We start from the raw sequence: 26,890 nt of genomic DNA, 5'->3' as shown, positions 1-26,890 counted from the left end.
CACGGTCTTATTTTCCACGGAGCCTTCCAGAACACCGAAGAGGAGACGAAGAGGAGCCACGAGGCGGCCACACCCTAGGGGGGCGCGGCCCCACCCTGCCCGCGCCGCCATGTGGTGTGGGCCCCTCGGGACTCCACCGACATCGCCCCTTCGCCTATATATTCTCTCCGTCGCAAAAACCCTAAAACACCCGATGATATTCCACGAAGAGTTCTGTAGCCACCGCCATCGCGAAGACAAGTTTCGGGGGACAGAATCTCTGTTCCGGCACGCCACCGGGACGGGGAAGTGCCCCCGGAAGTCATCTCCATCGACACCACCGCCATCTTCATCGCCGCTACTGTCTCCCATGATGAGGAGGGAGTAGTTCTCCCCCGAGGCTGAGGGCTCTACCAGTAGCTATGTGGTTCATCTCTCTCTCTCATGGTGTGATATTTATGTAATCATGAGCTTTGTATCACTATTAATCTCTGTGCTACTCTAGTGATGTTATTAAAGTAGTCTATTCCTCCTCCATGATGTAAAGGTGACAGTGTGTGCATCATATAGTACTTGGCGTAGGTTATGATTGTAATCTCTTGTAGATTATGAAGTTAACTATCACTATGATAGTATTGATGCGATCTATTCCCCCTTTCATAGCTATTGGTGACAGTGTGTATGCTATGTTAGTACTCGGTCTAAATTGCAACGGTCTATTATGCACTCTAGAGGTTACTTTAATATGAACTCCGGACGTTGTGGAGCTTGTTTACTCCGGCTTGAGGTGTGCTTTTATAGCCCTACACAATGAATGGTGTTTGTTATCCAACAAGAGAGTGTTTGAAAGTAGCACAAGTGAAGAGAAGTTATTTATTTATGTGATCATTGTTGAGAGTGTCCACTAGTGAAAGTATGATCCCTAGGCCTTGTTTCCAAGCATTGAAACCCCGTTTCCAACAAGTTCTGCTACATGTTTGCTTGCTGCCATTTTTATTTCAGATTGCAATTACTACTTACAATCATCCATATTACTTGTATTTCACTATCTCTTCGCCGAACTAGTGCACCTATACATCTGACAAGTGTATTAGGTGTGTTGGGGACACAAGAGACTTCTTGTATCTTAATTGCAGGGTTGCTTGAGAGGGATATCTTTGACCTCTACCTCGCTGAGTTCGATAAACCTTGGGTGATTCACTTAAGGGAAACTTGCTGTTGTTCTACAAACCTCTGCTCTTGGAGGCCCAACACTGTCTACAGGAATAGAAGCGTGCGTAGACATCACTTGGGCAAAAACAATCGATGCAAAATTTGCACAAGTTAGATTAATCTAAGATATTTTCTAAATGACACATGTCACCTATCTCGGTAGGTGAGAACATAAGATCGCTGAAAACACTCTCGTAGTCCGTGAGTGACTCCCTATTGTGAGTTCGAGCTACAGTGGATTGCTTTGTGCAACCTGGCCTCCAGACTCTAGGGGCGTGATTGGTTGTTTGGGGCTCACGGGCACATGTCCCTAGGGGGGCATGTCCGGGGGGGGTGGCCTCTAGGTTACGTTGTGGACTTTGTTTGGTTGACCACAAAGCATTTTCTTGCATGAGTCTAGGAATAGTATCACCGGTGTTTGGTTGGCTACATTACAACATTCCATCGAAGATAAAAGCCACTCCCCATTGTTTGGTTGCAACTCAAACCAGTGATGTGGTAACATCTTCCATTGAGTGGTGAGGTTACCCATCACATATCAGTCAATAATGCTGTCAGAATAAGTATTTCAGGTAAACAATTCATCATAAGGGGTGGTATTGCCTACTGATACGTCTCCAACGTATCTATAATTTCTGATGTTCCATGCTAGTTTTATGACAATACCTACATGTTTTGCTCACACTTTTTAATGTTTTTATACATTTTCCGGAACTAACCTATTAACAAGATGCCGAAGTGCCAGTTCCTGTTTTCTTCTGTTTTTGGTTCCAGAAAGGCTGTTCGGGCAATATTCTCGGAATTCGACAAAACAAAAGCCAAACATCTTATTTTACCGAGACGGACAAGAACACCAAAGGGGAGACGGAGTGGAGGCCCAGGGCCCCCACACCATAGGCCGGCGCGGCCAAGAGGGGGGGGGGCGCCGCCTTATGGGGTGGGCCCCCCAGGCACCCCCTTGCGCCACCTCTTCGCCTATATAATCCCTCATGACCTAAAAACCCGACACCAATTGATGAAACTCCAGAAAGACTCCAGGGACGCCACCGTCATCGCGAAACTCCGTTTCGGGGGACAGAAGTCTCTGTTCCGACACGCCGCCGGGACGGGGAATTTCCCCCGGAGTCATCTCCATCGACACCACCGCCATCTCCATCGCCGTTGCTGTCTCCCATGATGAGGAGGGAGTAGTTCTCCCCCGAGGCTGAGGGCTCTACCGGTAGCTATGTGGTTCATCTCTCTCTCCCATGGTGTGATCTTTATGTGATCATGAGCTTTGTATCACTATTAATCTATGTGCTACTCTAGTGATGTTATTAAAGTAGTCTATTCCTCCTCCATGATGTAATGTTGACATTGTGTGCATCATGCAGTACTTGGCGTAGGTTATGATTGTAATCTCTTGTAGATTATGAAGTTAACTATTACTATGATAGTATTGATGCGATCTATTCCCCCTTTCATAGCTATTGGTGACAGTGTGTATGCTATGTTAGTACTCGGTCTAAATTGCAATGGTCTATTATGCACTCTAGATATTACTTTAATATGAACTCCGGATGTTGTGGAGCTTGTTTACTCCGGCTTGAGGTGTGCTTTTGTAGCCCTACACAATGAATGGTGTTTGTTATCCAACAAGAGAGTGTAGAAAGTAGCATTTATTTATTAAGTTATGTGATCAATGTTGAGAGTGTCCACTAGTGAAAGTATGATCCCTAGGCCTTGTTTCTAAGCATTGAAACACCGTTTCCAACAAGTTTTGTTACATGTTTGCTTGCTGCCATCTTTATTTCAGATTGCAATTACTACTTACAATCATCCATATTACTTGTATTTCACTATCTCTTCGCCGAACTAGTGCACCTATACATCTGACAAGTGTATTAGGTGTGTTGGGGACACAAGAGACTTCTTGTATCGTAATTGCAGGGTTGCTTGAGAGGGATATCTTTGACCTCTACCTCCATGAGTTCGATAAACCTTGGGTGATTCACTTAAGGAAAACTTGCTGCTGTTCTACAAACCTCTGCTCTTGGAGGCCCAACACCGTCTACAGGAATAGAAGCGTGCGTAGACATCACCTACTAGAAGTTACCATAGTTACCGATGCACCGCGAGCTAACCAAAAAACTACAGCTTGTGATGCATCACAAGTTCATCATTGGAGGGTTTAGTATATAGCACCTCCCAAAATATTATAGTACATGCATCAGTTTGATCGATTCCTAGCTAGTGGAATGGATATAAGAACATCTCCAAAAATATGCATAACCTCAGCAGATCAGGACCATCATCACACACATCAGCAAAGTAGTAGAACTAAAAGTGCTTGTGCAGCTAGATCTTAAGCCAGATCCTCCTCTTTGATCTTGTCATCTCAGCATAGCTTCTACATTGGGCCTTGTTGTCCGCAAGCTAGTTGATAGCAACCGCAGAGTGAAGAGAGTCTCATTACGCAAATACGTAGGCTCGAAGATCGTCTTCATCTGACTATAGTTTGATATGGGCTTGTTCTTCAAATCATTGTGCTTTGGGGAATGCTAAGATCGAGAAGATATTGTATTAGTTCAACTCACCAAGCTAAGACGGAAATGCAGAAGTAAAACAATAAAACAGTGATGTGCAAACTAACCATGAGGTGTGCTCTCAACTTGTCATCATCAAGGCCGAGATTCCCTTGCAAAATGCCACTCCTTCAACATTCCTAACCTTGCACACTAGTGCCCACGTCTATCTCGACTTCCTCGGGTGGTTGTTCACCTGAGTAGTGGTTACTTTATGACCTAAAAGAACATCATTGCAAACACTCTTCAAGTGTTATTCATAGAAGCATCGGGGCTAGTTTACCCCACTACTGACTTGCTCACAAACCCTATTCAGGACGAACTCTAACATGGACGAATCCCACACCATTGGAGGTTTGGGGCAATATATAGCTTGATGAAGAATTGCGTTGTCATGCAGCATCCATGACAAATCATGCTTGCACATCAGGTCGGGAGAAGGCATGGCGATGTACACAAGAGATACTCATTATTCATTGAACTACTATGGTAAGCATGACAATATGTTGCGCATGTGATGCAATCAAGGTATAGCAAGCAAACACACACATGCTTGCATTTTAGCAACACAATCAAGGCAAAGAGGTTCTTACAACTAAAGGAGTAGGATTTGGCGCAAAGGTCCGTATGCTCGGTGGAGAAGAGGGTGGGACCATTGTTGTGCGATCGATGGAGAAGAAGGAAGGATCACCATCGATGTGCTCAACGAAGAAGAAGGCATGATGGCCTACAAAAGATTTGACACCTTAACCATGGAACTGAAACCTTACATCGAGCATCACGAATCCGTCAATCGGTACAAATCTATGCGCATCAAGCATGGCGATAGATCCAATAGACGGGAATCTAGCATGCTTGGAGATATAATCTAACACATACATTTTTCGAGCTTTCTTACAAACATCAGAAGAGGATTCAGCACCACACGGCTTGGGGAATATGGATAAGGCACGCTAGCGAAGACCGCCACCGAGCTCCTGGTCCAAGCTGGTGAAGAAGCTTCCGCCATCACCATGGATCTCGAAAGAGGGGACAACTCGAATGGGGGAAATGTTGGATTTGGAATTTTGCAGTGAGAGTAGAGATAAATATGGCCAATTATAGGCAGGCAGTGACCAAAATTGTCCCACCTCACTTTCGATGTGTGATGTCTGCAACGTTACAGATTGCGTGCAGCTAGCTAGTTTCCAGAAGTAAGAGTATCGAATCCATGGTGAGCTGATTTGCAATGGTTTTATTGCCTCTTGTTATCTTCACTTAAAAGTACTTGTAAGTTATCTTTAATTCCAAAGCAAGAATAAAATTAAATGTTTTTAAGAATTTGCGAACAAATTAAATGAAGTAAACTAAAGTAAACGAGACTATGCAGATGATAGTAAAGTGACTGAAACTCAATAGGGGTAAAGCGTTTTCGGGGTTGCGGATGAACCACTAGCCTATGTATGATGATTAGGAATATCAATTTTTTTCTATTATATATGTCTGTGTTTGGCAAGCTTCCTTATATGTATGCTCCTAGAAGTACTCTTTTACATCCCTAATGACCACTACCTTATCCCATCGCATGCCGCACAGGTCCAATATATAATTATGGGTCTCCCATGGTCATGGTTATAGGTATTGATCCTTGTTATCCTTGTATATACATGATTGACAAATGTGATGGAGATTTGTGACATGTACACCACGTACCACCAACCATATACAACGATGATCCTTACCAACGTCTCTTGGGAAAATGTTGCATGGTCGACAACACACAACATCGTTGATAAGAACCAAAACACTTCATAACTATTATACAATCAGCAAAATTTATTTCATTTCATAATTTGGCTTGGATTTTTCCATCTCCCCCAAAACAAATGAATCTACTCGCACATGGAGGCAAATAACATCATCATCAATCTATGGATGGAAAATGAAAGATCGAATGAATTCAAATATGAATCCCACTCAAGGTTAATGATTACAACGGGATGACCAATGGTGATGATGTTGAAGATGATGAAGATTGATGTTTTGGCCTCCAATGATCCAAGCAGTGGTGATGATGGACCTCCTTCGGTGAGTTCCCCCTCCGAATCCCTCTCGAAGGTTAGATTTCGTTGTTTTTTGATAGATCTATGTCTCGTTTCTCAGATCTCGGGTGAATATATTTGACGAGGCGGTATCAATGACAGGGGTACGGTCAGGTGGTACATGCGTGCCTGATTGTACCACTTGTCGTTAAATCTTATGTGATCACCACTTCGCGAATTTTTGCCTTGGCTTCATATGGGTTGTTGTTGGAAGGTATTTCATGCTCCAAATCATCATTATTTTGCGCATATATGGTTCGGTATGCATTAGTTGCAAATCCTCCTCATTATTTTTAAGATCTTATAACAAATAGAGTAGGTGCACGCCAACCGCTAAAAATATGAAATTAGATATTTAGTTGTTGTAAAACATGTTGCTTTTGCGCTTATCAATGCACCAAGAGAGCTCCCATCATGTTTGTGGTTAGCAAATGCTCATACACGACATTGTCTAAAATGCACGCTGTGAGGGTGGTTAGCTGGAAATGGCTCAGTAAGTCGTTCCCCAAGGGCCTAGCCCGGATATGCTTTGATGGGAATGCGGGCCACAATGTGGAAGATGGACATGCATCCAATTGGCCCAAATTTGGCCACCATCGGGACTGTCTTGACTCCATACAGGCACCAACCAATCCCTATTACGATCCAGTCGTGTGACCCTCCAACCCTAGAGGTTTGGGGACATATTTCATCATGAGTAGGAGGGCAATGTCGCTGGGGCGGACGCCCACCGGGTCATGGCTCCGCATCAGTGGATTAGAGGACAAAAGGAGAAGGATGTGTTTGCTCTTGCAAAATATCCGGAATCTCTTTTGCCAAAATAAAAATGCCACGTGTTAGTCCTAGAGAAAATTTCGACCAAATTGTAAGTTATAGAACTACTACGGAAGTTTTTTTTTAGAACAACTACTAGGGAAGTTGGCATGGCAACACGCCGCGTCGGTTGTGTTGATTTACTTGTGTACGTGGCTAGGTTCGACATCAGCATGCTTTCGGAAGTTGTTATATGTTAGTCAATATGCATGATATAAGAGAAGTAGTGGATATATCCACAGGTAGATATGAAAAGGTTGTATATATGAACACACATAAATTTACTTGCCGATGGGTAATCATGTATAGAAACTATGTAAGAAAAATATAGCTAAAAAGTGGTGTTGGAGAATTACTGTCAAAGAGAAAATTTAATGCTGACAACTGCCACAAATTACGGCAAAAAGAATTGCGCACCCTCAAAGATTTGCCGTAGGGGAACTACCACCGGGAAATTTTGGCCAAAAAGCTGTGTTTAAAAATTACTGTTGAGTAATTAAAAGAAGGAGCTGAGAAAACTAATATCGTAGACGTAGACTGACTACCGTCGACGGTCGGAAAAATGTGTCAAAGAATTGCATTCAAGTAGTTAAAAAGCAAAGACATAAAAGATATCATCGTAAGAACTAGGTAACTACCACCGGGAAATTATTGCCGGAAATGTTGCAGTCAAAAATAACGGCCAAAAACTTGTGCCATCCACTAACTAAAAAAAGATAGCTAAAAAATGCTGCCATAGGCTAACCATGGTCTGAAAATTATGGCTGGAAGATGTGTCAAAAAATTATCGCGGGTAGCTAGAAAGAAGAGATGTTGTAAAAAAATACCGTCCTAAACATAGATAACTAAGCACCGACCTGATTGGTATAAAGAGGAAAACAAACAAACAAACAAACAAACAAACAAACAAAATAGGTAACGAAAAAATGAAGAAAAACAAAATTTAGCAGGCTCAATACCTAAGCACCGACCTGATTGGTATATAAAAATCTTTAGAAAATAATTTTCCAACAAAAACAACAGACATACTCCCTTCGTAGAAGAATATTTGAGAAGTGTCAAAATTTAGATATATTTAGATGCTAAATTTTATACTCCGTACATTTTTGTGGAACGGAGGAGTAGTTAGCTCGCACTGCGCTCCAAGGCCATCTAGCTTTCTCCCCCGGAAGAAGCCCATCCGATTGCAATTCTCCAATCGGCAAACTGAATCGGGACAGCAGCCGCCGCTCCGACGCCGGCGCGCAGGGGCAAGGGCGGGACGCATCCGCGCGGCGGTGTCTGCCGGAGTAGCCACCGGCCTCTGAGCGGCATGAGAGACGTGCGGGCGCGTGGCCGTCCGTTGCTACGGGCGACCAGCAGCGCGCAGCAGCGAGGCGGAACCAGCGTCCGACGAGCGGGGGACGAAGCCGGGAAGGGCGAGGAAGCGCAGGCGGTGGTGGCGATGGACTTCTCCGTCAAGGATGGGAAGAGGTTGTGGTCGCTTGTTCGGAGGCAGGAGGCCCTGGCCGACAAGAAACGGAGGTGGTTGGAGTCGATGATTCACGCACCGGATAGCTGCTGCAGCAGGCGTCTCAAGCGACCCAAGTTCTTGGCGGATGCGTAAGTGCGCATCAGTTCCTTCTTCATTGCCATATCAATTCTTTATTTTTCTGGAGATTGCTCAAAACGACAAAGACGCTGATAAGCGTAATGCTCGTTTCTTCGTCCACCACTGTATTATGCAATCAAAAAGAAATTCTGTTGGCTGCTTCCATGGTTTAGGGGAAGTATTTGTCTCTAGATAGTTTCGTTTTTCCAAGCCTAAATATGATGCAGCTAGGTAATGCCATTTTCAAAAGATCGCGGGCCTATGGCCTTTGTTTCTGAAAAATTATCTCCACCACACTGGAAACATGCATGCTTTTTTTTTTTGGCTAACAATGTAGTGACAGGAAAGGTCTAATTGGTAGCTTTCTCTGCTTATACAGGTACTTGGCTGAATCAGATATAAGGAGTACAGAAGTAAGCCACTGGTCTTGTAAGAACAACGATAGATTCTACATTATAGGTTCTATATCTTTTATCTGTTTGGGCTAACCTGTACACATACTGATGTGAATGAAACTTGCCATGGATATTAGTTGTCGAAAAGAACATGTCATGGATATTCATTTCTAGGGCTATAAAAGTTACAGGAGAACATTTAATATGCAACGTAATCAAATGAGAAACTTAGCTTCATATGGATCTTACTACACAACTCATATGTATATTCAGTTATCTGATTTTTAAAATGGGAATGATTAGAACAAAGGTAAAGAATGCTCTGTTGCTGTCTAGCTGGAATCTCTTGTATGTGGCATATCTGTGATCTGTACCATATTGTTCTGGATTTCTGTACATAGTTACATTCTAGTCAGTCTGGCAAAATTTCACCAGCGTTGTTCTTTTATTTATTTACTTACCATAAAACTACAAATACAAACATGTTGACATGTAGTTTCACAGTAGCAACTTCTTCTGCATTAGTTCAGTTGTTGAATTCACGCTTCCATGAAATACATATGGATTTAATTAAGAACCTTTCTTTCAGGTGTCTTGTGAAAAAGTGAAAGCTAGTGTTGCAAAAAGTTCTACTCTGAAGAGCGATAGCTACAAACATCACTTAGTTCAGGATGGTCTCAGGCTTCTGAACTTACCAAGAGGTGAAGATGGATCACTGTGCCCAGAAAGTTTGAATATTATGCATAGGACAATCAATAAGTTAAGCAATGAAGCACTTCAATCAGTGGCTAGTATCACAAGCAACACAAAGTGTAGTTTCCTTAAGAGTAGACCGATATTAAGTCAAATAGTAACAGACCATCTTCCATGTTACTTAGCCAAGTTGGATAATGAAGATGCCGCCATGTCTCAACTGTCCAAAGTTTTGAGAAATCATTGTAGCTACCAATCTGATTCATTGAGCCTTGTCACACCTGTGTCGCCACTACTTTTGTCATCTATGAACCAAGCTTTGGATAGACTTGATGGGATTCCTGACCAACCTCTTGTCGCAGTGAATAGGAAACTCATAGGAAAAACATGTGTGCCAAAATTCGGACATGTGCCTCGGTCCTCCAGTAGAGGGCATCTCATTGAAATGGTGAAGAAAAGATGCAAAATGACAATAAAGCAGCTTGATGAAGGTTACTTGCCAAAGAGACTAGCCAAGGCAATGTCAGTAATAAACCTATACTGGAAGCAGAAGTCGAGATCCATGGGTATTTCACAACTAGAGTTCTTTCCCTTTCCAAAAGAAACAGCATCTTTGCAAAATGATGTCCTGAATGCTCTTTGGTTGCTTCCAAACGTCAAGCATGATGACCTGAAATTGCTGCATCCCATACTGGATCCAGATTCTAAGTTTCGAAAGATGCAATTTAGAGTAGCTTTGAGGAGGTACTTGATGGAATGTTTGTTTGAATGTGACGAAGGTGATTTGCCAGGTGAGGCCCTTCAAACCATAGCTTTTATAAATCGGGGTCCTCGGTGTAAAAGTGTTGACCTCAGTAAACAAGGGAAGTATGCAGAAGTAGATGCTGTTTTGGTTGTAAGCAGTCAACTGAGAGCTTTAGCATATGATGATGCAGAAGACTGCTCAGATGATGATGGGTTGATGAGCTTAGGGAGTGTCAACTGTGGTGAGGATAATGATTTCATACTCCCTGAGACCAACTATTTTCACTGCAACTCAGAGCAACATATGGATGAGCCTTGTTCTTCAAACGATACACCAAAAGCTGCTGATATGGACGACTGTTGTTCGAGTGAATCTACCGGAGCTACACACCATGTTCCAGAAGCTGAACATTCAGATTCAAAAGTAGAGAAGGATTTCAGGAAACAATGTGAAAAGACCAAAAACTCCGGAGCCACTCATTATTACAGGGATGGCATTGCCTTAGAGACGGCTGTTGATACGGATCACTGGAAGAGGTCAATCTGCTCAAAGGATCTCTCCGAGATCTGTGATGGGACTTCAACAGCCGCCCACATGATCATTGGACAAATTTTAGATAGATGGTTGCGTATAGAGGATGGCGAGCTGGAAGCACACAAAACATCATCTTGGAGGGGGCTTAGTTTAGAAAGTCGACTAGGTATGTTGCTAATATCATTGCCACCTGTCTGTTCTCCATTATATGACTCTTCTCTCAGTATGCCAAGTATAAGTTTATTGGTTTATTGTTTCCTTTGCTAGGCACCAGCGAATCCCTGAATGTAGCTGAGAAGAACATGAAGCGTGACATTCTAGTTGACGCCATGGAATGCATCTTGCCCAATTTGACGAGAAGGTTTTCTCCTTTACTGCACCTCCCTTGCACATACCGTATTTTTTTTTAAACTTTTTCAGAGATGCAAGTACACAAATAACAAAATGTAATACCTTGCGTTCGTGCAGTTGCATTGAAAGAGTTAAGAGGCTAATGAGCTAGGAGCACCGGACGGCGATCTGCAGGTGCACTATAGGGACTTGATGACTCGTTTCTGCACATTCTAACCTGCTAGCGTGTAACTAGTTGGTTTCCAAATACATTATACATGTCGCCTCGAGACATTAATTATGACCATCAATTTCTTTGAAAATATGCTGGTTTAAATAGAAACTGTTAGTCTATTATGTATTGTGAAGGCATATCTTGTGATTGGTATATTAATGTTAGTCAGGTGTTCTAAACATTGGCCACTCTTTCTACAATGACAGTCAAACCTAAAAAATGTTCTTAACCTTTAGGTTTTCACGAGCGATGAGCCTAAAACAAATGTCTAGGTGCCGACAGTCACAACTCTGAATCTTCAAGGATATACGTCTAATTCACCCAAGCCTCCCTCGGGACAAAAGATCATTACACCTTTGGGGTCAGCCCCAGTACGCAGTGTTGCTACACCAGCATTCAAAGGTTCCTTATGATTACATATGGTGGCGTATGCTTATTCACAAATACAAGCAGATCAACCCGGCTGAAATTATCTCAACTGTACTATATGACGCTTACATAAGGTTCCTTCAGATACAGGAGTTGTAGTATTTTGTAAGAGGAAATCTGGATGTAGGAGGTGTTACAAAATTTTCAAGGATTGTCACCTTACGTTAATGCATTCATCAATCAGATGCGTAAGTACAATATGACGCTTCCATAACCTGCTCACGCACAAACATATGAAGAAACACTCAGGAAATCAACAGACATGTTTTGGCAATTGGAGAGCAACTTAGAAATAACGCACGTTTCATGCACACATAAGATCAACACCGGCTAACACCATAACAGAATATATATGTTACACCAGGTCATGTTCATTAGTTTGGGGTAAAGGAAGATGCACATATATAACTAGGATAGAAATGACAGGTGCCTCACCCTCCACTCGCAAGCTGGTCTTTTTACTGTCTAGTTCAATGATGAGAGCATCATTGACTGCATTGCAGAACCCTCCGAAAATGTAATGAAACAAGCCTGCACCTAGTGCCGATCTCGACGGTCATGACGCCTGTAGAAAACACCGAAATCAGGTCAGATGCATTTTCATGAGAATCATGAGTGCTGCAGCTAGCAAAGTACCCACTCCACTAGTTCAAGATCGTACAATGATGCAGGTTATCAATGCAATGAAGTCATATTCACATGCTAGAGATCGATAGTGAACTTTACAGGAATAAATCTAAAAGCTTATACACACCAAGTAATAAGAACATATATTTTTCCTTAGTAATTTTAAGTTTCACACAGAACCTTGTGGGTTTAGTTGTCTTCTTTAGGTTCAAATTTTTCTTCTTAAGATAGCAAGCAAGGAATAGAATAAATGTGAGCGTACCCATGTCGATCATAGTCTCTAGAACTATCCCTAGGGGAACGTGACCTTCGGTGACTCCTTGAATCATAACTACGAGATCTCCCTGATTCCTTGTCCTTTTCCCTGTCATATCTACTTTCTCGGTCATGGTAGCGATCATGGCTACTTCTACGGTCATAATCCCTGCCACTGCTGCTGCCACGCTCTCCTCTATGACGGTCCCTGCTTGATGCTCTATCACGTTCGGTGCTCCTTTCCCTGGATCTAGTTGTTGCAGAAGTCATCATTCCAACATGATTTTTAGCAAGATAATTAATAATATAATGTTGCACTGTTAGGGTACTTTTAAGTTAGGAAGCATAACAATACCTTCTGTCATATTCAGTTCGGTCCACCTTGCGCCTTTTGTTTTTTTCTTCCTGCTCACAAAAAGGACAGAAGCAAATTCCGATCATAATCCCCAAATAAACAAGCCATTTCAGGTACTAACACAGGAAGTGCATAATCAAGACATGTTAGCAAAATCTGGAACTAACACATGACTCTACAGGAATAAGCTTCACTCAAAAGATTATTCTGAAAAGTGAAAACTAACCTGCAGTTCGGACAACTTCTCACGTACTAGCATATAACCAATATGAAGTTTCCCTCCAAAATGATCTGCTAAACGCCGTTCACTGTTTGAAAGAAAAAGTTAACAAGGCTGTAACTATACATAACAATGTTGTTTCCAAGAAGTTCGTAAGTAATAACTATATGCCCTTACAAGGCATCGACAATCCACAAGTATAAAAGCATGCATAAAATAAACACGCACATTCTTTAGCAGCAAAAGTAATCCTCGTAAAACTGGACCCAAAAGCCTGCTGGTGAAAAGGGAGGCATAGGCGTCTGTCAAAAATTGAAACACTTGAAACCCCATACTCCGCTATACTCATGACCCCATGGCGGAAATTCATGGTTAAGCCAAAGATGATGAAATTACCTGTCATACACGCTCAAAAATGCTCCACATATGTCACACAAGCGCAACTTCTGATCAGTCTGAACAAAGAACACAAATGCACCAAATCATCAATATAAATAAAACAACTAAACATGTAGTTATTGCTAAGCTTCCTGACTAGAATAGGGTCCTATGACATATGGAATCAAATGTCTCCATTCGGTTGGCAACTCTCTTCAGAAGAGGATTGAATTTTTATTGTGGGTCGCAGCAGAAAAGTCGAGCTACTTACAGTTTGCACCGACAATTTTGTAGAGTCTGGAACAGGATGTGGCCGTGCACCCAGCTGGTTAAAGATCAACACAAAACACATAAGATATGAAATAGTACTTTGACAACTGAAGCAGTAAGCTACTACAATTCTAGTCACATGCTCCTTAAGCATATGACCTACTATAAATTCTTGTTAGTTGCTCCAATAAATTTAAACACTAAAGATAGATGCCAACCTTCTTAAGAGCTTCTGCTTCATCGAACAGTTTTTGAGCTTCATCAATCATCCCACTCTCACCTGTACAAAATAATGTTGTATGTAAATCATATAAGACATGGTTGTAGTAGTCAAGCAAAGGAGGCTGTAGGAAGCACGGTTAAGGAAACACACCTAGTTCTTCTGCCTTTTTGAGCTTTTCGTTAATCATTTCTTGTGTGCGTGCATCTGGAGTAGCAGCAAGAGCAGAATGTGTGGTCGATTGTGTAGCAGTTTGGAGAGCATTCACCAATAGAACACGGTCCTTATTAAAATCTTCAAGCAGCAGCTTTGCCTTGAAAATAATAATAAAATTGTTACGCAAGCAGCAGGACAGAGATAAAGTCAGCTATATAAATAAGTTATTGCAACTCCAATGTGGTAAGTTTTTTATAGTGGCACCAGAAATACCTGCTCTTCGGCCCTATGTTCCTTGAGCTTATCAATCTCTTCAGTAGCCCGGATTTTGCCCTCAGTGTTTCCCTCAAGATCTAGATGAGCAAAATGCAAAGTTACACACATATAATTTAATAATAAAAGAAACTTGAAAAGTTTCACCACAAATAACTATGTGAGAACTGAGAAGGAATTTTTTGTCACGTCAACATGACAGAACCTTAATAAAATAACAAGACAGGACTTACCAAAAGTGTCTATCTCCTTCATCTTCTCCTTAATTTGTTTGGAGAGCTCAGTTACTTCTTTACTCTGGTTTACAAATATTTATCACATTTAACAATTTAGTTTCTATAATGAAATAATCAAACAGAGTATTAATGTGACCAAACGAGTAACTAATTAACAGGAGGTACCTTTGTAACCGCAGTGACAGAAATTGCAATAGCTGCCTTGGCGTCTTCCTCCTCCAAACGCTGAAGGGCTCTTTGAATCTTCCTCTCACACTCAGCTATAAGCCTTTCTATGGTTTCTTCCAATTCACGATCATAGTTATCCATACCTTTGGCTTTGGCCTCCTCATACCTATTACTTAGTTCAGGAAGAAACAGAAGATAGCCATTTTACCCAGCTGCAAACATACTACAATAGAGATGTACATGGCAATAAAAAGAAAGGAAGCCTCTACGTGCTTCAGTGTAACTGATGATAACAGCTGCGCACAACTAAAGAACCATCACTAATTCCTCAGGAATTCCCTGTTTAACTCAAGATTACTACAACGATGCATGAGCAAACAACATAGATAAAGCAAACCTCATCTTCTTACCATGCCATTAATCTTGCCCTAATAAGGGAGGCATGGAGATTTGTTTGATTGGGAAAGAATGTAGCATTAGTGTTGTTGAAACATACTATCAATTACTATGTTGGAGCTAGTGGCAGACCTAGAAACTTTCCGAAGCCTGGGGAAAGCACAAACTGCAGTGCCTAAAATACCATTTTCTTGTGTATGTAGCCACAAATTTTACATGAGGTATAGTGTTGCGCTGGCGGCGAGTCAAGGCAACTGCTGAGGCAGGAGGGACGCGGGCCCGCCCATGGTTTTTAGAACCTCACTATCACAAGTTTAATGCTTCAAAGTTCATTGCCTGCTCTTGTCTCTGGACTTGCACCAGAACAACAGGAGGCTTCATCTCAAATCTTATTATCCAACCAAATAAATTTCCTTACCCTGCACATTATACTGATGCCAACCTCAAGCTTAACTGTATGCTGTTGTTAGCAGTCCACAAAACACCCAAATAATATTACAAAGCTTCATTTTCACTAATATGGAGGTCTGTACTAATAAAATTAAAATGAGTATATGTCGCCCACACTACATGATCCATGACCCCGTTCACTCCATTATCCAAGCCCAGCAAAATCAACGAGCCAAATATCTATCCAATGCGAACTATTATAAGGGGAAATTACTCAAATTAGACGCAGAAAAACGAGATGGAATTCGGGTAAGCAGGATACTCCTTACGCAGCTGCAACGAATGCAGCTTAGGGCACGGGCCCATGTCCACCTTCTGCAGAACACCAACAAACAAACAAAAAACGTATCAGCGATGGGAGGCGAGCCGGAGTTTTAAGTCCCGATCGGCATTCCAATGAAGGAAGGGGATATATACGCACGGTGAGCTGGAAGAGGTCGTGGGGGCAGAGGCCGGCGAGGAAGCGGCGGCAGACGTCGCGGTCGTAGTACTTGCGGCTGACCTCCCGGGCGTCGCCGTTGCGGTTTGCGCCCATGAGCTGGTCCAGCTGCTTCCGGACGGCGTCCATGGCTGGCTGCCCGCGCGGCGCGGCGGGGCTCTCCCTTGCGGGGCTAGGGTTTTCGGCTCTGGTGGCGCGATGGCGACGGGTTCTGGTCTTCTGGAAGGTCCTGGATGCTTGCCGACGGAAAATGCAGCACGGTGGGGATTTTTTTTTCGCCGTCCGATCCGATAAATGGCCCAGATAGATGCGGCCCGCGGGCCCGCGGCCCAGTGCCCTGGAGAACGAGCCCAGTTCCAGCGGCGAGAACGTCGTCAGTCGTACTGCGACCGGTTCTCTCCCCGGCGCAGCGGCGCGCTCTCCTCTCAGGTCTCTTCAACGCCCCGCAAGCTCCCCGCCGATCGTTTCCTTACCGGCGGCGAGCCGTCCTGGCCCGGTGGCCCGTGAACTGCTGCCCCTGATTCCCGGTGGATCCTCCTCGAGCCTCGAGGCCTCCTCCTCCTACTCCTCGCCGGTGGCTGTGCAAGGTTAGTCGGCGTTGCCGTCGGAGGCGAATTTATCCGTCCGCTAGGGTAGCGTTAACACCACGGAAGGCCATATTAATTCAGCTACTGATTGCTTGTGGGATGACCACTGCCTCAACATTCTGTCCATTCGGGGCTTGATTGTGCCGTAGTTCTGTAGTTGAAATTTCGTTAAAAGGAAAAAAAAAAAATCGTTCTGTTGTGGGAATTTGGCTACTTATCGGAAGAGTGGTACAGAGCCATTTTAACTATACAGCTCCTGGTTGCTACGGATTCAGCAATTTGTCCTTTTGGCCTTGAACCTGCTGGCCTGCTGTGGTGTGATTTTCATGGTGACTGCATAAAAATCGGCTGTACAGGTTGTAGGCTGCATTCCCTTAAAGATATTCTGAATTGAATTCTCCATAGTGGGTCATGTTGCTAATAGAAACCTAGATTGCATCAGGGCCAATCGTTTACGACATGCAAAGCTACAGTGCACCACCCTTAACAGATCGCTTTACGACATGACAGACTAACTGTTTCTTTATCCATCCAACCCCCTTTATTTTTCAGGATGAAATTCTACTGATTCAACCATAACTAGCTGCATTTCCAATGGACAACCTCGTGGACCCGGAAGAGCTTGTGGACACGGAAGAGGGCAAGCTCCTAAAATTTCAGTGCAATCTATGTGACACGGAGGTTGTACATAGCATGACACAGCTCTTACTTCAAGCATTGGCCACGGCTTCAGTGGACAAAACCACTGGCGATATCTTCAAGAGCCCATCGTCTGTTGCTGGTGGCATGAAGACAGAGCTAGCAGGGTACATGATTCAGAGATGTGAACCGCTTCCCGAATCTATGGACGGACATCAGGTTCGTTCAGATCAGTTAACAAAAGCATCCACCTTGCCGACGGAGTTCCTGTCGGACTTGGTCGATGATTTTGTGACCTCAAAGAGGAATATGATGAGCCATGTCTCTGGTTTTTTCTCTAGCGAAAGCCGCCTCAACAAAATTAAAGACTTCGTGCAAAAGTTAGAGACGGAAAACGTGTGGGCCGAGGATGAAAGGAAGGCGACCACAGATGCTATTCTGAGGAAAATCGACGTGAAATGCACTTTCCATTGCCCTGAGAGATTTGACACACCAGAGAAGCTAGCTGAGCACGAAAGTCAATGCAAATTTAGGATAGTTAACTGCACGAATGATGGATGTGCAGTTTCTTGTTGTGCTGTTCATATCGAAAAGCATGACTCCATCTGCCCTTTCAAGCTCTTACCATGTGAGCAGCTGTGCGAGCAACAGGTTATGCGGTCCAAGATGGACAAACATTGTGAAACAGTCTGCCCTATGAAGCTTATCAACTGCCCGTTTTATGGAGTTGGCTGTGAAACAGCCTTTGCGCAGTGTTCTCTTGATAGGCATTGTTCGGGGTTTCTGCAAACCCACCTGATGTATGTCGTCCACGTGATTACAAGACAGGGCGCTTCTGTTAATGATATGGATCAACGGTTGCAACTCCTTGAGAAGGTTAGTACTCATTAGAATGATACGATTTATTATTGACCCTTTCAAGCAATCTTTGACTGAGATGACCATATCAAGATATAATGAAAAGTCATTTCTCAATTTGTTTCTGTGTTTCCCAGTGCATAATCTAACATGAGAAACAACTAAAGTTATTTAACTCAGCAGCTTAGAAATTTTGAATGAGTACAAATGATCTGTTATAAGGCAATTTTATGCCCCCTGCTCTAGTATCACGTGCTGGAATAACTTAAGACAAGACTATTGAATTGGGTTAACTTCCACAAAATTCACTAGTTCATGAGTTCCACCCAAGTTTAGTTTCAGGTTCTTAAGAGTACCCAACAGCCAGGGAATGCCAAGTTGCCAACACCTGCTAAACTCAAACTGCAACTTATTTCATCAAGACCTCAGATAGAAAGCAATATCACAAGTGGACTGTTTTGTATTCTCGAAAAAAAAAGTGGATTGTTTGCAGAGCCCTTACACGATTATACCCAATGTATTTTCCTCGGTTTTTGTGTCAAAACTAACCAAACAGTTTGTACTTGTACCATATATAATGAATTCAGTGTCTAAAACATACCTTCTATACATCGTGTTTCACTATTATCTAACATTACAAAGAGTGGATAATATTTTCTACCCCAAATTGTAATTGTTGCACTTGCAATTATAATAATTAGTTGATTATGAGTAGTGAATAGAAATGGTGACTAGTTTTCAATGGGACATGTGTATGATTCATAAACATTTCGGAAAGTAAATCCGGCTTAATTCTTCTTCTCAACCTTATTGCAGGTCCAGTCATTGAATGAACTCTCTGGGGCTTTAGATGTCAGGACCCTCACTCTGGTAACAAAAGAACAAGAATCGAAGATCAATAAACTTGAAAAGGATCTCAAAGCGCAAGAGACAAAGATGAAAAAACTTGAGAATGATCTCAGGTCACGGAAATGATTATTGTCATGAACTCATCATTGCAGCCTTTACGGGAAACCAGGTGGCGCACTTTATAGTATATGTAAATAATCGATAGCATTACCATAAGGTCTACCATCCTGTTGTTCGTTGTCCATGTACAAAAATAGGGTGTAGAAAAGTCAGCTTCTTTTTTAGGTCAGTCGATAATTTGATGTAATTTTTGTTTTGTCACTTATATAACAGAGAAAGTACATGGATTTACAGGGATGAGATGGATTAGGATCATCTGCCCTCTCTTTTTCATTGGTTTGGACCTAGGTTGGCCTATTCACAATGATATGCTACTTTACAGGAGTAATTCTTCTCCTTCTTGACAGTCAACACATTTTGAAGCGTTTGGTGTGCTAGGTGGACCTTTTTGGTCGTTTCAACTGTATTTGACTGTCTTCAAGATTGTAGGCTGCAATAGCATTACTGTCTTGACTCTTCGATGAAGCTTTCAGGTTATGGTGCAAGAAGCCTCCACATCTTGCAAATATGTTTTGTTTGTATATGTCCATGGAACTATGCAGGTGGATTTCTTCTGCGGGTCTTTATGCCGAGGATATCGCCACAGTATCGTCACTTGCTGGGCCATTTGACTCGGCTCTGAGGGTATAATCACTGGCAGCCTCCAAAATCTTGCAAACTTCTCTCCTGTACTGTACCAGAAGGTCCAGGTCATGTTAGGAAGACAGTCAAATACTGTTTATAAAAGATCAAATTAGGTTCCTGATTTCGTATATGGTTTCTATGGTTTACATTAATTGAGGTTTGCATGCTTCTGCTGCAGATCAACGTGGAGTCATATTATCATATTCTTCTCATATTCTTAATTTTATACCTTAAAGACAAGTGATGCCTAACAACCGAAGAGCTTTCCTGAAGCCCAAATTTTTTTTGTTCTTTCATCAATTGTTATCAGGCTGATCCATGTACTCTGGATTATAATGAATTAGCTTCTGATGCTGGATTTTGATGCAACAATTATATAAAGAGGGTAAACGGTTAGGATTCTAAACCATGCCATTTATTTCATGTTACAGATGTGAATATTATCGGTGTTCTATGTTGCCAGCACTTGTTCGTTCATAGGAGACCTTAAAATGGATAAGATGGTGTGACGTACCTCGTCAGTTGCTCCTGATTTTATTTTTGATTGCAAAATGCACCATTTCTTCATGTTGACACCTATTAAGTGCACAAAGTTTAAATGAATAATATTACCTGATGCATCTTGTGCTGCATAAACTCAGGAGTAATTTTTATGAAAGTAAACTTGATTGAAATTCAACCTACCAATCTTTATATCCACTTGACATGTTGAACTAGAGGTCGTTCTTAGAGACCACCTGCAGTGGATCTGCAACAGTAAAACCAAAGCATCAGCTACAATTGTCCTGCAGGCAAAAATATTTACGTATCTACTAGCAAAACCAAATGTTTTGTGGGCTGACATAGGGAATAAAGTGGTTAAGATAGGAATTTTGTTTGCTGTTTACTACCATTTCTATCTTAGGGTGTATATGAGTACATTATTAGGTTAATAAAAAATCATTAAGGTGTAGGTTCTAAATATTATACACGATTAACTGAATTGCGGTTAATGTTATTAAATCGGGTCCAGAAGGGCACAAGTTAGTCTTTGAAACACTTTAAAAGATACTATTCTGGTTTTACTATGTCAGAATCAGGGACGTAGGATATTTCAGAACATGTATGCGAAATACCTCAAAGTAAGAGCCAAATGGGACATCGTGTGCCTGCTGCTTTGTTTCATAGATCTGAAATCAAATAGGGACGTATGCTTGCATTAAAGGATGAAATAACACCATGTAAGTTGATTTGCAGTGAACCTATCAGTTTTTTTTTGTTACCAAGTTTCTTTTGTCCTTCGAGAAAGAAGCATGCTGCAATTCTGTTACCGCAGTGTCCGGAGGACACAGAGGACTGTTGCACAGCGACCTGAAAGTTACTTCCCGGAAATTTCCACCGTACACATCTGAGACATGCCACTTACTCAGCTGGAGAAAAAAAACCTTCAACTGTCATGTTTGGTAATGCTGGCAGCAGCTTACTTGGTGAAAAAATTGAGACCATGAAAAGGATATGCCATAGTGCAGTTGACTAAATGTGCACCTTTAAATCTGTATCTTTTCGTGCATCTCGGTACTGCTGAAAAAACATTGCATTGTCACCTAGTATCACAGTGAAAAACTTCTTAGCTGTACCAGGGAAGGTATCCTGAAGACAGTATCATATTGACAATTAGGAACAGAAATATAAATTATGCATATTACAAAATTGGAAATTGAACTGGGATGCTCACACTGGTTACATCTACAAGAACATGTTCATTGATGAATGGTTGGTATGTGATAGCCAGTTCAATGCTTCTGTCCTCTGTCTTTATGCTGTCTGTTCTGCTGCTAATAACATTCATACTTTCTGCTTTAGGAAGCAAATGTGATCTCACCTTTGTATACCAGTACAGATTGTCAGGTGGTTGCCATCAAATCAAAATACGAAACAAGAATACTTTCTGAATACCTGCTTTTCAGCATCCAAGGTTGCTCGGTAACTCTGTAATGCTGCCTCTAGAGCTCGAAATGTACGGTTTCTGTTCCAGAAGGATGTGAACTTGTACCTGATGCTTCCTGAAACATTAAACCAGGAATGCTCAATTGAGAGATCTATAGATAGTTTTCCAACATGGAAGATGAAAGTGACACAGTAGACTATATTTCTAGGACTTGTTGTGCTCTTACTGCCTTCAGTAGTAAATATTTACTCATGAAGGAGTATGAACTTGAAAATGAACTAGTTCAAGCTCACTGATGTTGAAATTTAATAAATCATACAAATAAAATCCATAATGGCACATAACTTTCCAAATAGGCATGCGATTTAATCATACAAGTTTTGAGCAAATTGAATCCATAAATAGTATTTAGTTTTGCAATTCGGCATGCGGTTTATCTATCTTTGTAAAAAATATGCCGTCGAAAAATAATTAGTAAATTTGGCTTCAGGGAGGATCTCCAAGATCACGCCAACTGAAAATAGTTTACCATTTTGGCAGCACAGTGTAGGTGCTCCATGACCACCTGCACCGGTATGAAGAAATATAGTAATAGCTGGGTTTATAAGGGAATGCTGGCTCCTCCTTATCTGCAGGGTAAAATCATGCATGTGTCAACCATCTCAACCATTTAAAACCAAATACTAAGGTCATAATAAAGAGATTCGTAGGTTTCATACCTCATATATGTCTTGTAATGGAATAATCACCTAAAAATAATTGTAGGCCTTAGAAAGGGAACCCAAAGTTCTCAAAGGAAAAAAAGGAACCTAAGAAATCCTTATGAGGATGAATTTGAAAAAAAAAAGAACTGAACTTGCCTGTCAATATTTCCATACTATCAGTGTTATTTACTGTTCCTAATTTGCTGCAGCAATTACCTGATTTGTGTTAGTTAGTTAGTTACCAAGGTTGGTGTAGTGGAGTAATAATTTATTAATTTGGATGTTCTTGTTAGGATACACCTACCAACCAACTAATCTAAAAGAACGATCTGATAGGAAGTGGAGCTATAATATACTTAACAGTTCTGACGTGGTTGATGTTCCTTATCTTACTCGTTAGTTAAAACCGTACAAGGATCAGTTTGGGCTTCACATTTTCACAACATGTACTTACATTCAATTGCTTGGCGAATACGTTAGAGTGGAAGCAGAGATGCCATGAGGAGATGCACATACGCCCACAGTGCAAGAAGGACCTTTCCAGAGCACACGAATAACTGTGGTGAACAATCTGCAAGTAGACGAGGCAATCTGTCGGTTCAGATGAGTATGCAATGCTGTATGTGCAATTATCATTTGTTGAGAATTAGTACTTCATTATGAGGAAATTCGGTTATAGCTTGCAGAAGACCACTGTCTTCAATCCTCGCCAACCGTTGCTTATTGAGTAGCATCTTTCTATGGGAGTTAGTTTCAGTATATTGCTTAAAGAAGCTGGAAACATTTGATGAAATTAGAAGGATGTTTATCATCAGAAATACTGCTGTTTTTTTTTTTTCCTCAAATCGATGTTACCTATCAGAAGTCGGAAGCACCTCCACTGAGCTAATGCGCAAGCAGATCTGCAAGCATGATTTGGCATTGTAAATATATGCTTAACTTGATGGAAGCATAAACATGGTTGATACTGTATGAAGCACTGAGATGGACGAAGACTGCGGTTATTCATCAATTCATATCCTACCTGACCAGATCTGCTGTCCAGGTCGTACCAAGTAGCTCCTGTTTCGTCTTTGCCGAGAATAGCTAAAGTTACAGATCCGATAACTTTGCATTTGCATACATTGTCCCAGTCATATATTGTTATGGTTACCTATCCAGAAAACAGAAATATATCACAAATTTAGGCAAGCAGGTTTCTGGCATCAAATGTGCGCAGCAGCATATCTTGTTAACATTTGTGCTGAAATTATGTGTCACTTCCAGCTACTGGATAGTCAAGAAACACGCTGATGAAACAAATCTAGCCAGCCAGGTTTTTCCATACAGTTCATATACTGTTTGTGCCCGGTAACACCTTTGGTTGTGAATCATTGACACCTGACAGGAGAAAATGCAAGGATTGTTGCTTCGGAGAAGCTATATGATGCTGCACCTACATGCAAGCATATGCACGCACTGTACTCTGCCAGAATTGATCATGCTGCTTGCTACTTTAGAGATTACCTTTTCCATTCCGTCGTTCAGTTCAGTATATAAAACTCGAATGTGGGACGCGTCAGGTGCATCGTAATTTTGGACCACTACCTTTGTGGGGAAAATATCTAGAGAAAAGGGGAAAAAAATTCTGCCACATGATTATGGCAAAGCAAAGTGACTCTGAAATTTTTATGATGCTACTTTCTGCAACGGTGCTGAAAGTTCGTCGGCAAGCCAGTACTATACTATATACCGTGCTCTCTGAAGATTCTCCGAGAGAATGGAAAAAACTAGCAGTATAGCAAGAGTGCAAAAGCATTTTGCTTTGTAAGATCAAGGCTGGCATACACCCTGTGCTTTTTCTTCCCTCTATCGCCGTTCCTTCACGTTTGAGATATTAAACCTAGAACGGCACTTTGTGGATCATCAAGGAGTGGGCTAGTTAATTAACTCCTATATATTGACGCATAAAATATTTTTTATTAGTTCAAGTTTGAAGTTTTGAACTGAGACATCCATGATTAGGGTCTCTTGGTGGTAGGTGGACCATTTGAGCATGAAAATGATTGGCTGGTAAAGGGGCTTACTGTGAATGGGTTATAATTTCTAAACTAGTACTCCCTCCGATCCATAGTAAGTGTCGGGGCTTTAGCAAATTTACCAAACTAGTACTTCCTCTGATCCATAATAAGTGTCAGATGAATTTGAACTAAATCTCTCGACACTTATTATATATCATAGGGAGTATTATGTAGTATTTAAAAAGAACTCTTGTTCTAAAGAAATCTTGTTTAATTAACTGCTCAAAGAAACATCAGCAAAGAATGTTGTAAAGTAGACGGCGCACTGTTGTGTTCATACCTCGGCTGGTAGCTCTCCGGCCAGGAAGTTGAATTCCTCGCCCCACACAGGATTTCTCGGGCTAGGCACCATGGAGCTGAAGCGCTTCTGGTCGCCGAGGGAGATTACGGCGTAAGGTTCGGAGGTCCCGTTCAGGTTGGCGCCGATCAGGTACTTGGCGGACACAAGCTCCACCTGACGCAAGCAAAATCATAGTATGAAGTATGAACACACACACACGCCGCACCAGGCCACCAGTGCTCTGCTAGTGCTAGCTAGCTGTGTACGCTGGAACTGATCGAGACGAAGCGTACCTTGATCACGTACACGGTGGTGGTGCCCCGAGAGGGAGAGCTGTCAGCCACGATTTCAATCTGCGGGGGTTGATCAGGGAACCAAGTTAGCATTGCCATTTGAGTGGGGAAATGCGGATCAATGCACGCGGTGCACCCCGCGCACGATCGGTACGGTCTCACCTCGCTGGCGAGTCCGGGCTCGGCGGCCGCCTTGTTGCTTCTCTTTGCGCGGCGGCTCCGCCTCTGTCTCCGGCATCGGCTGTCCCGGCCGCAGGCTTCAGCTGCTGAAGAAGGCGGGGAGGAGGTGGCGCTCGTGCTCGACGCAGTCTGGTCGAGGACGACGAGGAGCGCCACGGTGGCGAGGAGCGCCGCGGCGGAAATGGCGACCTCCGCCTCCCACAGCGACGGCAGGAGGAAGCGCAGCAACCAGGAGCAGTACTGAGCGCCCATCGTCGCCACCATCTCTTGCAAATTAGATGTCGAGGGAAGCGAAGACCGGTTATAAAAGTGCGGCCCCGACCGTCACCCTCGGTTTGGCTCGCAGTCAGGAGTGCTAAGCTTGGCTTATTTCTGGCTTAAGCCACAAAAACACCTAAATAGGTGCTTTTGTTTTTTTTCTTTGAGATGGATGCTTTTGGTTTTAGCTTACGACTTATAAGCCTAGAGCAAAAAGCTAAAGTTAAGCATAACCAAAACATCTCTTAATTATGTCTAGCCTAACATATCAGTCTTCCCATGTCACAGAGGTCTTACGATGGCTCGCGTCAACATTGAAAATAAATAAAAAAATCCTAAAAGAACAAAAAAAAACTGATAATTTCGCAATTGACATCATGAAACTCAGAATCATATACTGCATCCGTTTGGATTAAATTGATACGAATTGTGCAGACAAAGTAGCTTATGCACGGACATACCTTCAGTCAATTGAACATGTACAGAGGAGTAGCAAAACCATTACATCGTTCTAAACAACAATGGTGGGGGGGGGGGGGGCGGACATGCCCAATGCAGTTACGATAGTTTGTTTTTTCATACATGTGACAATTTTGTCTTGTCCACATTACTATATCTCTAGAGTCAATAATTTCTACGAGTAGAAACTCAATTCGGCTCCCGGGTCCGTATGATCCCTCTACCATAAAAACATATTTCCAAGTGTCAAAAAATTTTGACAAAAAAATTTACATGTACATCTCCATAATATATGTGTATTCGTCAAGTTTCACGAAAAAATGATATTTTTTGTAGTCTAAGCGAAAAAGAGAAAAATTATCTTGTGACAATGTCTTTGTTTCAGCACCGAATTTTGTCTTTTTTACACACATCACATGATATGTCGATTTTTCATGAAACGACTTTGTGAGCGCGTAGCACATGAAGATGTACGTGGGAAATTTTTGTTTCAATTTTTTTGACATTTTAAAATGTGCCTAACATGTATTTCAAAATAAAGGGAGCATACGCTCCCATGTGCCAAAACATCACTTCCACGAGTAGAAACTCAAAAGTTTTGTGTTGAGGTCTATCCCATAGAGGTAGTTAAATTGGATCAGTGATCGATTTCTAGATTTCATCATAAACATTAGAGGGTTGAACATGCAGAATTAATACAACGTTGGTTAGAATTAATTCGCAAACATAACATTCTCAAAATAAACATAACATTAAAACATTTAAGGAACAACATATTTGATGTTTAAATTGACCGTACAACATTTAAAATATACTAAATATTCTAAGCAAAAAAAATCTTTTTGGTTCATTTCTGTCCAGAACAATAATATGCTTCGTGATCATATTTTAGGAAATGATTTTCTGTAAACCACTTGTCCCGGCATCCCAAAAGTTGCCGGAATGACGAAACATGGGTCGTATCCCACCCTCAGAAAAGGCCCAGTAAACCACACGGCCCGGGAAACC

At 42.0% G+C, this 26,890-nt stretch overlaps 4 protein-coding genes across 5 annotated transcripts; 2 read left to right on the top strand and 2 right to left on the bottom strand.

The window, feature by feature from the left end:
- The first annotated feature begins 8,924 nt into the window (after positions 1-8,924).
- On the top strand, positions 8,925-11,626 carry LOC124690322. The gene is made up of 5 exons (XM_047223718.1): positions 8,925-8,945; positions 9,225-10,773; positions 10,875-10,968; positions 11,076-11,132; positions 11,445-11,626. Exons 1-4 carry the CDS (start codon positions 8,925-8,927, stop codon positions 11,107-11,109), a joined length of 1,698 nt encoding a protein of 565 aa, XP_047079674.1. The 3' UTR covers positions 11,110-11,132; positions 11,445-11,626.
- A 215-nt stretch (positions 11,627-11,841) lies between these two features.
- Positions 11,842-16,173, bottom strand: LOC124687741 (putative RNA-binding protein Luc7-like 2). Of its 2 annotated transcripts, XM_047221490.1 has the most exons (13): positions 16,027-16,173; positions 15,868-15,920; positions 14,757-14,925; positions 14,589-14,652; positions 14,356-14,435; positions 14,080-14,239; positions 13,925-13,986; positions 13,708-13,761; positions 13,455-13,513; positions 13,065-13,146; positions 12,839-12,888; positions 12,491-12,733; positions 11,842-12,166 (listed from the first exon to the last, which is right to left on the bottom strand). In XM_047221490.1, exons 1-13 carry the CDS (start codon positions 16,171-16,173, stop codon positions 12,139-12,141), a joined length of 1,251 nt encoding a protein of 416 aa, XP_047077446.1. In that variant the 3' UTR covers positions 11,842-12,138. The 2 variants fall into 2 exon arrangements, with proteins under 2 accessions (XP_047077446.1, XP_047077447.1); XM_047221491.1 differs by lacking the exons at positions 11,842-12,166; positions 12,491-12,733; positions 12,839-12,888 and adding an exon at positions 13,287-13,332 and having other exon boundaries at positions 13,064-13,146.
- Positions 16,174-17,162: 989 nt separating this feature from the next.
- Positions 17,163-19,401, top strand: LOC124687740 (TNF receptor-associated factor family protein DDB_G0267744-like). The gene is made up of 2 exons (XM_047221489.1): positions 17,163-18,146; positions 18,945-19,401. The coding sequence occupies exons 1-2, from the start codon at positions 17,226-17,228 to the stop codon at positions 19,101-19,103; spliced, it is 1,080 nt and encodes a 359-aa protein (XP_047077445.1). The 5' UTR covers positions 17,163-17,225; the 3' UTR covers positions 19,104-19,401.
- A 259-nt stretch (positions 19,402-19,660) lies between these two features.
- Positions 19,661-25,417, bottom strand: LOC124690321 (BAG-associated GRAM protein 1-like). Its single transcript, XM_047223716.1, has 17 exons — positions 25,148-25,417; positions 24,986-25,045; positions 24,693-24,866; positions 23,377-23,505; positions 23,208-23,254; positions 23,006-23,126; positions 22,807-22,923; positions 22,368-22,397; positions 22,178-22,277; positions 21,657-21,763; positions 21,436-21,582; positions 21,246-21,350; positions 20,984-21,130; positions 20,837-20,890; positions 20,406-20,469; positions 20,236-20,297; positions 19,661-19,768 (listed from the first exon to the last, which is right to left on the bottom strand). Exons 1-17 carry the CDS (start codon positions 25,415-25,417, stop codon positions 19,661-19,663), a joined length of 1,842 nt encoding a protein of 613 aa, XP_047079672.1.
- Positions 25,418-26,890: the final 1,473 nt, after the last annotated feature.

This window comes from Lolium rigidum, chromosome 2, assembly GCF_022539505.1.
Source record: "Lolium rigidum isolate FL_2022 chromosome 2, APGP_CSIRO_Lrig_0.1, whole genome shotgun sequence".
Lineage (NCBI taxonomy): Eukaryota > Viridiplantae > Streptophyta > Magnoliopsida > Poales > Poaceae > Lolium > Lolium rigidum.
This window is presented reverse-complemented; position numbering and strand designations above follow the sequence as displayed.